At 34.8% G+C, this 13,005-nt stretch overlaps 1 protein-coding gene across 1 annotated transcript in view; it reads right to left on the minus strand.

Annotated features, from left to right (window-relative positions):
- Positions 1-2,384: 2,384 nt before the first annotated feature.
- Positions 2,385-13,005, minus strand: part of LOC140328222 (saxiphilin-like) — a 26,334-nt gene continuing 15,713 nt past the window's right edge. The window contains exons 12-18 of the mRNA XM_072407637.1: positions 12,619-12,660; positions 10,184-10,348; positions 8,811-8,961; positions 7,766-7,830; positions 5,683-5,867; positions 4,692-4,887; positions 2,385-2,527 (exon numbers count right to left, since the gene is read on the minus strand). Of these exons, the coding sequence (XP_072263738.1) occupies positions 2,493-2,527; positions 4,692-4,887; positions 5,683-5,867; positions 7,766-7,830; positions 8,811-8,961; positions 10,184-10,348; positions 12,619-12,660 (839 nt within the window). The 3' untranslated portion in view covers positions 2,385-2,492. The remainder of the gene's footprint in view (positions 2,528-4,691; positions 4,888-5,682; positions 5,868-7,765; positions 7,831-8,810; positions 8,962-10,183; positions 10,349-12,618; positions 12,661-13,005) is intronic.

Consider the following 13,005-nt stretch of genomic DNA (forward strand, 5'->3'; position numbering starts at 1 on the left):
AGGTTTGAGACTCCTACGTGCCTGTGTGAAATGTTCTTTACAACTTTCCCGATTTGTAAGACTTTTTTTGGCAGTTGAGCTTGTTTGATGCATCAGGGTACATAAATATACAATGCCCAAAGGTGCTAGCATCATCAGTTGTGTCAATAAGTGATATGTGATAAATAATGGTCACAAGAAATAAAACATTTAAAAGGTGATACCCCAGAAGCAAAACATTGTTTTTGTGGTATTGTCATTTGTGCTGCTTTGTTAAACAATTTACAGGCCGAATGAGGAGCACAGGATAAACAGTAATGAAAGCTACATTCTGCATGAAACTTTATGTTACCGACATCAAATTGTTTTTTTTTTTGTAAACTAGGTCAGGTCCTGGATTTAAACCGATCTGCAGTAATTTGAATTTCACTTGCTTTGCTGATCACTAGTTACAAACACTGAAGGAATGAAACCTGTTACTGTCTGTAGAAATTGGTACATTTCCAAATGTTTATTTTTAAGCTCAGGAGAGAGAAATCCCATTTTCTATTTTGGAGGACACAAATCTTCAAACACAGAACTGGGCCAGGGATTTCAATGTTTGCACAGTATGTTTTACTTGTTTTGTGTATTTGTGTTATTGTTTATTTTAGGCTAGAATGTGTGCACTTTTATTTGTACTTCCCAAACTTATTTGTAAAAATGCCAAAAACAAACTCACTACCTACTACATTGTTAAAGCTGAACTCCATCCTAACCCCTAGTTCTGTACAGTTGTAGAGGCTCTTATCTGAAATAGCTTCCTCTGATTTCACTGCACACTGTGATCTTCTTACATTGGAACAGGACCCTACTAGCTGCACACAAGCAATGATGTAATCAAATAGGAAAGGTTTTATTTAGAGGGAAAGAAGAGAACCAGGGAAAAAAACTATTCACTGCGTCATGATTATTACCCTTTCAGTCATCGGATCCCCTCTCAAAAGGTGGGCAGCTTTGACTGAAAGAAGCAAAGACCTGCTTCCCCATGAGGATGGTCGCTTATAGGCACAGTGCAGTACAAGGCATTGTACTCCAGTAATGGGGAAAGATTAGCTACAGGGAGCCCACAAGCAATACTGCTGACTAATCTGCAATACTATGGCATTATCCTATGCCCTCTGCTTTGCTGCCCTGTTTTTTGTGCACATGTCCTCTTTAAATTGGCATCAGATTTTGTTTTCTTAGGATAGTCCCAGGTTTTGGGGATTTAACCTGAGTGATCCTGGTAAATGTGTAGATAAAAAAATTACAGTATATGTAGTATGAAACATAAAATATATTCTTTTTACCAAATATTTTTTTATGGTATAAGTGTAGTATGAACCATAGGTGTGGGTGTAAGTAGCAATGTAAGAATAATTATGTATGTACCACTTTCCAACTTATTTGCAGATCTTCCATGCAAGCTGATGAAATAATGAACTCAATTGCTATGGTGTTACCTGCTGCTATGTACTGGGCAGGTCCATGAAAATAAGAGACTTAAAGCCTGACTAAAGTTAAAATATGAATAACTAAAGTGGAAGGTAATAAAATAAACTTACCTGCCTGTTCGCAATTTTTAATATAAACTCCCTGTCCTCACTTTATTGTGGGCACCAGCATCTTCACCTGGCTTTGGAATCTTTGGCCTAGATTAGGTCTAGATTAGTCGGGCCATATTGATGTAACTCTTGCACATGTGTGCGGAATTAATTCCTGGCAGCTAGGAGTATGCTGGGATACCCAAAATCGTACACCAAAGAAAAATTTTAGAACAGGCAGCAAAAATTGTGTTTTTTTGCAAAAGAGACAATCAATGTCTACCTGCCTATTTAGTCACACTTTCAAAATACAAAATAAGATGTTTTCTCTTATTGGATGAATCAGTACAAATAAGTAGCATCTAATCAGATTTCAAATAATGGGTAATACTGGAAATGTCGATATAGTGGTATTTGTATAATAACAATTTATTGTTGCAGTGCAAAAAAACTATTGCAATTGTTCTTATTAGGGTGAATAAATAAATTATTTTGGGAGTTATTTATATATTTTATTGTATATTCTCAAGTTATTTCTAAATAGAACTACTGGATAAAGCTATCAGGTTCTTATCATGGATTCCATATGAACAGTCATTGCAAACTATAGGTTGGCTGTAAAAGAGTTGTTAAAAAACACAGCTTATTTTCTGTTTCATGAAAAATATTCAGTGTTTAGTAGGGTACAAAGACCAAACTGTACAAGAACAGAAGTAGATAGGAGACCCTTGATACCATACTTTGTAGCAGGACATATACGCATTAGATTGTTTCAGCATTGATGTGAATATGTGATGGTAAGGTTTGGGTCTATCCCAGCACTCAACGCCAGAACTGTAATTTGCTTGAGAGGCGAACCATTTATTTGAAAAACACAAACAAAATGCTTGGATATAAAATGCAAGATCAATGCAGCAACATGATGGAGAATTTGTTTGATGGATCTTCTTAACAGTGTTTAAACGTGCAGAGAGACAACAGTTCTGTGAAATGAAACAGAAAAAAAAATCAGTAATCCAATTCTAAAAATCTAGCAATGGTTATGATATGTTTCTATTTAGAATATTGGCTTTGATTGGACAGATGAGGGTATCTTACTATAGTTATTTGGGCTGGTTATTTAGGAAAGTGAAATATTAACCTGTAAAGGTTTTGCAAGAATTAAACAGTCATGTGCAATGAAACGTATTTCTGTTTGCACATGAATGTTTGAAGTCAGCAGAGCTTTATTTCATTCACTAAGCTAAGTGATATTTTCTTTTCATGGAGATACTTCACTTTGCTATGTAAACAGCCCATATTTCTATTGTGTTGACATCTAATGACCAAATCATTATTTGGAGGTCTGTTGGTAAAATGGTAAAATTGTATAAATATTCTCTGTAGATGAGATGTCATATTTCTGCTATTTGATTGTATTTTCCAATTTTTAATATTAATGATCATGTAATATTGCAGAATCTCTTACAATGTGCAAAATAGGTAATACGTGGAGCAACTAGTTACACATGCAACACATTACACATGAAATATACTGTATATTTATTATTAGGTTGGTTGGTCAGGTATGCGTCTGTAGAAATTGCAGAAATTTTTAAATACAATTTCTGATTGAAATGCCTTACATGTCCAGTTAAAAGTAAATAACTAAGACTGAATAATAATATAATAATAATATACATAGACTTTAGATGAATGAGCAAATTTGTAATATTAGAATATTTTTATGCCAAACTATAATGCAATTGCATGCAAGATGAAGAAGAAGATGACAACAATAATAATTGTAGAGCCAATATACTCTATACATAAAAAAGCATAAACATCTTCAAAAATGTTTGCATAAACACATATCATCCAACATTTATAATGATATCCACTCAACAATAAACTTGTTTTGCATGCAGAATAACATTTAGTGTTACATTTATAAACAAGCATAGTGCATTTGTTCAATGTAAGCGCTTACTAGGCTTTGAGTTCGGCTTCATGTCGGTGGCAAATTTGACCCATAAACCAGTCATTGGGCCTGAAAGGAATAAGGCTGAACATCCCAATGTTTGGTGATCAGATATGGCACTGAGCCAAACGTTATTCTTGTCATTGACAGGTGTAGCATATGGTGTCTAGAGCTGTACACTGTATCTGTCAATGTCAGGTATAGTGCAAATTAGTGAATCTGGCTGGCCCACTATGATAGCTGTCAAATTCTGATGGCTGGATTGGCTAGGCCTAATGCTATGTAGTGTTTGTCCCATTTGTCTTTGTCATTACTATCAGTGGGATTTGAATTGATCTGCGAATCAACCTGAACCTGTTGGTCAATTTGGGTGAACTGTAGGTGAAACGAACAGAGGCAAATTCAACCAACACTGCAAAAAGAGCACCACGGCTCGTTAGGTTCCAGATAAAACTGATGTGGACAGTAGTTTCAATAATAACGCTTACCTGCCATTGCCCTGTAAACAGCCCTTGCTGTAATCACAATAAAGCAGAACTAAGGTTCCACTTTTAAAAGTTTTAGATCAGGCAGGGCATTATTGCTGACAGGGACAGGCGATGTACCTTCTGCAATAAGTTATCTTACGTAGTTATGTATATGTATCTATTTAGTATAGTTTACCCTACATGATCATTTACACAGAATAAACAACCGGTATGCAGTACATTTATCAGCATATTCGCTCATGTGTGCCTATTACCTTTCAAGTACCTTTAAGTATATGTGTCTCAAATTGAACAAAAATTTATAAACAAGCATCTTTGTTGAATTAATTCACTGCCTAATTTGTTGATTCATTTATTGTTGAATACATATATCATTTAAAAATTGGGTTTGTAAAGTGTGCTGTGTAATATGAAGAGAGGGATCCCTTTTTTAAATATTACCAATACCAAAGCTTCATTTGAGAAAAGGCAATGGAGGATCAAACCCACTGACACCAACTTAAAAACTAAAACAAAGCTTGTGCTTTAATTTATAGAAATAACGAAAAGTTAAAAAAGGATCAACTTCTAAAATATATTTACTTCGTCACTGCCCTTGCTTTGTTATTTACCACATAGTATCATGGATTGCACAGAAAATAATTCATCCTAATGATTTATCTTGGTTGAGGGATAAAATAAATAAAAAATTTAAAATACCTGATGATATTGATTTGTTTCTACCATATACTATATTGTAGTATATTTTCCCAAAGTAATCCTCCATAATGTCTTTTGGTTGTCTATCAAATTCTATCAGGCACTGAGTATCATCACTGTAGAGAAGGTTCTGGCCATTTTTTGAAGAAAACATCTGAAATATATCTTTCTGAAATCCATTCCGTCCATACAGGGACTGCAAAATTAAAAAAACACTACAAATGAACCAATTAACTATGGTAGTATGCATATTTTAACATATATATATGTTAACATAACATATACTAATTATACAAAATTACTAACATAACAATAATAATTTAAAAATAATAATATTAAAATATAACAATAATCTAATAAAAGCATAGAAATGTCACACTAAAAATGGCCTCAGTATCAAAAAATAGTTGCATTTATTGAGTGGTCATATTTATGTTCTTCATCCCCCTCTTGAAAGGAACAGTATCATTCTGTGCGTACTGACATTGTGACTTTGGCCAGAAACTGCTGTCAGGTCCCTTGGATTTGGGTGTGTGGGAGTTTGCCGGCCAATGATGCCAAAGACTGACAAGTATAGCATGGCACGGCTTGCATTGACATAAGGTCCCAAAGAAAGGATACAGGACACAACCTAATACCAGTATCAAGGATTTACTAATGTGGTTGTATTACTGGCAGCAAAAAACAATTCCAACAATTTAAATAATTCTAATCGACATGCAAAACATACAAATCTCAGTTTTGTTTAGGTACAACATTGATACATCATAACTAGTTCTTGACCTAGTACCTAGGATGTATCTCCTACACCATGCTCTTTTTCCTCTACTGTAGGTCCCTTTTTTTCTCTGACTTCCAGAATAAAAAGGTTAAAAGGTACAATATCTTCAGTTTCCACCCCCGTATAAGCCCTTATTGGGCTACACACTATATATAGTAAACTGGGCATTTTACGTGTACATTTTGATGAAAGGAAGTAACATTTACTTACCTGCTGGTTAATAAGAATTCTTACAACATCACTGACACCTTCCTCACGAGTGACAATAGCTGTGGGAGGGACGCCTGAAAGCTTGCATCCCCTGTAGTTACTGACGGGGGCACGTGAGCCATCTGGACATAATAATTCATAGTCTTCTGACTTTAAATTTTTAGCCCATTCTGCTGGATTTTTTCCTGTAAAGCACAAAACCATTTATTTTATTGGTTCAGTGAATAAATTATCAACCATAATACCAGGAAATATACAAATAGCCTAGTATAAGATAAAGTAACCAACTTTTGCTGTAATGTACAGCTTTATTTCAGAGATTTACCCCTCAGGAGTTTTTTAGTGCCACTGGATGTCTTCAATATGATGGTCATGGTGGACAATAATACAGAATAGCATAGGTCCCCAAACCTAGCTTACCTTTTAAAGATGCATTACCAAGTTTAATCCAGCTATATGAACTTCACATGGATTCATTGTACATGCGATTTCAGTAGATCTTCCAAAGAATGGCCTAAAACATTATCATTTTTCTCATTTTGTTTCTCATTTTCACACTGTCAGACTGATGGCCATGCCACTCCTGGACCTGGCTAGAAAAAGGGGGCCTGAAGATTGGACCCCTGAGGGAATGAGATTTCTCAGTGGCTAAAGGCCTAGCTTAGAATAGGATCTGACAAATTGGAGTGCTTTCGCTACCTTGGATAAGGTTTTATTGGTGTAATTGTCTGAAGGCCATCATCATTCATCCTATTTCATCTGAGCGCAGATCATCCAGTACACACCCCAGATTCATTTTTTAATTATTACTTCCCTATTACCACCCGGGGTCTGGACAGTGGATAGAAAAGTAGCCGAATGATGAGCTTATCTCATTGTCAGTTTATTTTCTCCTCCCATTAGCATGGTGCTGGCACTGCAGTACACCAGACTGACTGCTTGTGCTTCTTCTCACTTATACTCTGCAAGCTGATAGCAAATTCAGGTGTGTTCACTGCTTGCATTTGTAAAAAAAAAAGCATTTACAAGACTTATGGTTTAAATCTTGTTTGGATAGTGTTTAGGTGATGTAATTATTGTACAGAATGCCACATCCCCTATGAAAAAACATGATATATTATATATTAGGATAAATATATAAAAATAATATTTGATAAGATATATATAAGTATCATGACCATTACTTTTTGTATATCAAGACTTATGGCTATCCAAGTATCAATATTTATTGAACAGAAAAAGCCAGAACGTCTGGCTCTCTGTCAGTTGGATTGATTTATTAAAGCTCTCCAAGGCTGGAGAGGATACACTTTCATCAGTAGAGCTGGGTGATCCAGCAAACCTGGAATAGATTTCTTCAAAGTAATTTGCTATTTGCTAGTAAATGTTTTGAATCCATGTTTAGATCCATTTCAGGTTTACTGGATCACCCAGTTTCACTGATAAAAGTATATCCTCCCCAGCCTTGGAGAGCTTTATTAAATCAGGGCCAGTGGTAGGAAGCCACAGAACAATGTTGCATGCAGAAACATTCCAATTTAGCAATCAATCTGAAGGATTCTTCTTTAAAGAAAAAGAAGCGATGTTTTATTGCTCAGGTTTAATTTTAGGATTTAAACAAAGCAAAATTATTAGATTTTTGTTAGCTTTTCTGTAGGTTTTGAGTGGGTTAAGGAGGAATTAAACTCACTATACTCACCTGTCTCCATTCCCTCACAGGGCACCACCATCTTTTTCTTCTTCTATTCCTGTAGACGATGTTTAGCCATCTTGATTTCCCAGGCCAGGATGATATAAGTCCCACTGAGGTGCGCAGGAGTTCATTCATTCCCAACATGCACAGGAGAAGATGGATTACCGGGTATATTCTTTTGACAGATACAGGGAGAGATCAGGGGGGTAGGAGAGATTATTATTATTGCAGAAGGGTCATTGCCTTCCTAAAATTGGCTTGAAAGACTTTTTTCAGCATACCTTGCCATGACATTACACTACTTGGTAACAGAGCCAAAAGGAATTTAGATACTTAACCTTCTAAATGTTTGGAGAGAGGTAAATAATTAGTATTTTATTACTCGCTTACCATCTGTGTTTTCAAATACAGCAGTGTGGGGCACAAATGCCACATCTCCTTTTTCCACCAGACATCTAAAAACAGATTGGAAGCAGTATAAAAAAATAAAATATTCAAAGTATTATATGTCAAGTCTACTCTACTGAATTCCCTGTTGTGTCCTGACCATCACAATGTGTAGACTGTAGACTGCCCAAAACAATGTATACAATCTACCCTACTAATCAAATTGTATTTATTGTATCCTTCCTATCACAATTTAAGGAGCACATCCTGTCCATCACAGTATACGGCATACACCTTGCTTAATATACTGTGCAAATATATCCTGCCCATCACAATATACAGAATGTACTCTGCCCATCACATTGTATAAAAAGTTAAGTAACACTCACAATGCATAGAACAGTGTTTCCTAATCAGGGTTCCTCCATCGGTTTCTAGGGTGTCCCTGAGCAATGTGTAGTTTGTGACTCTCAGGTCAGTTAGCACTGACACCAATGATCTTTTTGGCTGTCTGTAAGAGTGACTTTCTTCACAATGGCCAGCAATGTAGGAGGCATTCCTCCCGCTGACCCCCACACTAATGTACTGTGAGCTGTGAATATAGTAATTATAGCAGGGGTTCCCTGAAGACCTGAACGTTATTTCAAAGGGTTCCCCCATGTTAAGGTTGAGAAACACTGGTATTGAATGTACTCTTTTCATCACACTATGTTGAAAGGTTACCTTTTTTGATATACCATGCATAATGTACTTTCCTAATCCCAAATGAGGACATTGCCTGCTCATCACATTGTATGAACACTCACATGATAGAGAGATGCAAAAAAATATGATTTGTATGCAACTATCATGCATATTGCACTGATTCGAAAGTGGGCTCATCAAACTCTGTAGTTAGAAAGTTTTAATATTGTAATTTGCACAAAAAAGTTGATTTCCTTGCATTTCATTGACCATCTTTAGCACTATGATTGGAAACTGTAAGATGAATTGAGCTTTAGTGTGTTGCAACACATTCATATTACTGATAAAATTTACTTTCTTTTACCTGAAGGCACCTTCATTTCCATAGTAAGCCTCTTTATCGCTGAGAGAACATTTCGTATTGGCCTTGGGATTTAAGGGGTCCCCAATGCACAATTTACAAAGGTTGGAGTTAATATCTGATCCAGGAGCACAACTCTCACTGAAGAAGGTATCTGCCAAATAATAACAAAATACAAAGCATAAAATAACCAATCACAACCTGAACTTAACACTGTGCCCTAGCTGTAAATGAATCCGGCAATGACATTTTCTCTGCATTAGACTATGCTTCTAATTTATATTTGACATAACTGGTGGGTATCACTGCACATTCATAAAACAAGACTATTGTGGCCTTTTGCATTTATGTGGTCACTGAACTCTAGGATGAATCCTAATATCCCTATAATTTTATGTATAAATAATCCCATGAGTAATTTTCATGGGAAAAACGTAATGCAAATCTTTATTTGGCAACTGCCACATGTAAGGATTGGTTTATACATTCCTCATCTGTAAACAGAAAGATTTTGCACCGTTATGAGATGCAAAAAGTTGATGAGTCTGTTCCCGAAATTTATTTTTCCAATTCTAATTTTAGTAGTATGATTATCCAAGTTTATTTGTAAAACACTGTGGCATGTAATTTGTATCATCATCATAGATTGAGTGATTCACATAGGAGACATGGCAGATGGAGTCATATCACATCATTATAACCCTTTTCTTTCATGAACTTCACACCTTTTATTGGGTTCAGTAATAGCCCTGGGGATATACATAGTACCTACAGTGTGTTATTCTTATGGAAGTTGATTCTAGCTGGAGGCTAAATATAATGAGAACATCTAACATGGCCTTTTGTCTAACATGGCCTTTATCAAATAGGTAGAACCTTTTTCAGTTTTTCAAGGACACTTAACAACACTGACTCATAATAAAGGCATTTCAGACTCGAACTGAACTACAGCTTTTGCTGCAGGCTAAGCCTTGATCGCTTCCATTCCCATTTAAGTGAATAGGAGACATTGGAAACCATTCTGTGTATGCAGCTTTTGGTCCAGTGGGATGTGGTATGGTTCTAGAAAGTGACAAATGACTTTTTGCTGCATAGTTGCCTTGGCAAGAACAGCACCACAGCTGCAACTGGCGCCTCAAGCATGTAAATGTGTTACCTGCGGTGCAATTTGCCTCTCCAAGGTCAACAGCAGAAGTTTGCTTTGCACCCAGCAGCAACCAACCCCAAGGTCCTCCTCTGCAGATGTGAGAGGGATAGCCCTAGGCAAATGCTACATGATTTTCTTTGATGCAACTCTTTTGTGCACTTACAGTTGAAGACAGATTTAGATAGGTTGGATTATTCGAAAACAAAACCAGCACCTGAGCTGTACTTACCAATGTCACAATTGTCGTTTTGCTGGCTAATAAGGTTGACAGGAATAACCCAGCCAGCAATATGACCAACACCAGTATGACAGGACTTCTTGCCCTTAAGGTTGTTCCAGTTGATGTCTTTGTTGCTTTTTTTTACCACGGCTACAGCCCTCTTTTCCCCAAAATCTACAACAAAAGGAATAAAAATATTTATATTGTGTTATATGTGTATCTAGGATAAAGGTTTAGTGTAAGCACTATATAAAATAAGCATTTAAACAGTTAACAAATAATTAAATATAACATGCAGGGATGTATGATTTACCGATCTGTGTTCAGTTATTCACTATTACCTTTAGCTTTATTGGCAATCTGTATATATAGAGATATGTGGGATCTGGAACCTACTATAGCTAAAAAGTGGTGGGGATGTATTTTTATCCATCTTATCACTTTCATCTATCTCCTATATTCTCTCGGCTGTCTTTATTCATCACTTTATTTTAACATATTAATTCCCTTTCTTATTTTTGCTCCTTCTTTGCTTCTTATTGCTGCACTTCCCTAGAGCTGAGCCATTGTCAATCTTTGCTTATAGAGTATAGTAAGTATAATAAGTATGAGAACTGGGGTACTTATATGAACCTTGTGTATGAGGGTCTTCTTATGTCCTACTCTTACACAACATTACTGCTTCAATTACACTTCATACTACATATTTGTAAATAAGTCACATTAAATTAATCTGATACCTGGAAAAGCCTTTAATGAAATAAAAAAATGTTTTTGGTTACAAATCCAAGTCTAAAGTAATGTATAAAACCAAACTATTTATAAAAAACAATACTGTACTGTAATGCATCTAAAGATATAAAGTAACAAAAAACATTTTAAGAAAATTTAAGAAAGAAAATAAAACAACATAAAGTATATGACATGATTCAAATTATTCAAAAGGAAATATACAATATATTCTGTTCTAAGAGTATAATAAGCATAATTATTAAAGAATCTCATTTTTTTAGACTTAAATAATGTGATAAGCAAAGCAGCATATAGATAAGCAAAAATTTCAAAAAGTCATAAATGCTATGATACTAATTAGTCACCGGGAGTTCCTGGAGATGTCGGTACGTGTGGCCGTTGCGTCGGGGCATGGCGGGTATTTCAAATCTATTTGTGTTGCATTCAATACAAAATAACTGTATTGAATGCAATACAATGGATTTATATGTCTAAAAGCAGTACATTGTCTTTCATGAAAATGTATCTTACATTTAAATATATTAGTATGAGTATAATATTTATTATTTTTTTAATTAAAGAAAAATTTAAATAAAAAATATATTATTATTATTTTATTATATAAATATTTTAATAAATAAAAAAATTACATTTTTATTTATTTATTTATTATTTTGGCATGATTTTGTGTTTCAAACTTTATTATACTCATACTAATTTTTATACTGGAAAATACATTTTCATAAAAAACAATGTACCGCTTTTAGGTATATAAACCTGGACAGAAATGAACTGCCCAGGAAGTTAATGAATGTCTAGGTTCAATAAAATTGTTCTTTTTTGCTTTGTTTGTGATTAACTCACAGTGATGATTTTATACAGTAACTGACACCATGCTGTCTAATAATATGTTGAGACAAACATCTGTTCTGATTGCATTTATTAAAATAATTTACCTGTTCCAACTTACATGCAAATGCAACTTAAGAACAAACCTTCAGCCCCTATCCCATATGTAACACGGGGACTACCTGTTATAAGGGCAAAATCAGGATAAAAACATCTAGTTTTAGAAAGTTATGAATCATGTTCTGCATGTGATGGTATATGCAGCACCAGACATTTCAGCTTGTCAGAGATATAGATGCTTCCCCTAAAAGTCAAGGGAATGACTTAGAATTCTAGAATTTAGGATAAATTTAGAATTTATATCCTTGTTCCACCAATACTACTATATTTTTGTTGCCTTACATTTTTGTAACACTTATTTCTATGCTTCTCACACAATGGGCCTGATTTATTAAAGCTCTCCAAGGCTGGAGAAGATACATTTTCATCTGTTTACTTGGGTGCTCTAGCAAACCTGAAATGCATTTATTAAAAGCCATTTTCTATTTGTTAGCAAATGTTTTCAATTATGTACCATATCCATTCCACGTTTGATGGATCACCCAGGTTCCCTGATGAAAGTGTATCCTTTCCAGCCTTGGAGAACTTTAATAAATTAAGCCTAATATCTAAAAAAGTTGCACAAGTAGAGAATTAAATAAGTTACCCAGTACGATGTCCAAGTATAAGAAGACCTGTACAGACCTGTATGATTACAGCAGACATATAACAAATGGGATGATTGAGAAGTAAAGAACAAAATAGTATTCAAAAAAGACAAGCTATAAAATATTCAAAAAAGTAGCATGACATCCATTAATTACCTTTTATTTGAAATCCAATAGTTCTACAAGGACCAAAATCATCTGCAGAAATGAAGAACACTAATCAGTTTGGAGGTTTGAATATGGATAGAAGTAGAAATAATGTAATTTCACACACTGCTCACATTCTTCCTATTGATATTGGTTCATATAAAAACAATATACAATTTGGACAACTACAAAGCCTAATAATGCAAAATAGCATTCTAATGAAAAATAATATTGCCCTTCAAAACATCTCTATACTAGGCCCATCAAGCCTAATACACTGGGTAACAATTTTGAACAAATTTTATGTTGACTTCAATTTTTAAGCTTATTTACACTAAAATAGGTATGCTGATTCTGAAAGTGCAGTTAGTTTTCTTCTATCATGTCAGGTTTTTT

This window comes from Pyxicephalus adspersus, chromosome 4 (genome assembly GCF_032062135.1).
Source record: "Pyxicephalus adspersus chromosome 4, UCB_Pads_2.0, whole genome shotgun sequence".
NCBI lineage: Eukaryota > Metazoa > Chordata > Amphibia > Anura > Pyxicephalidae > Pyxicephalus > Pyxicephalus adspersus.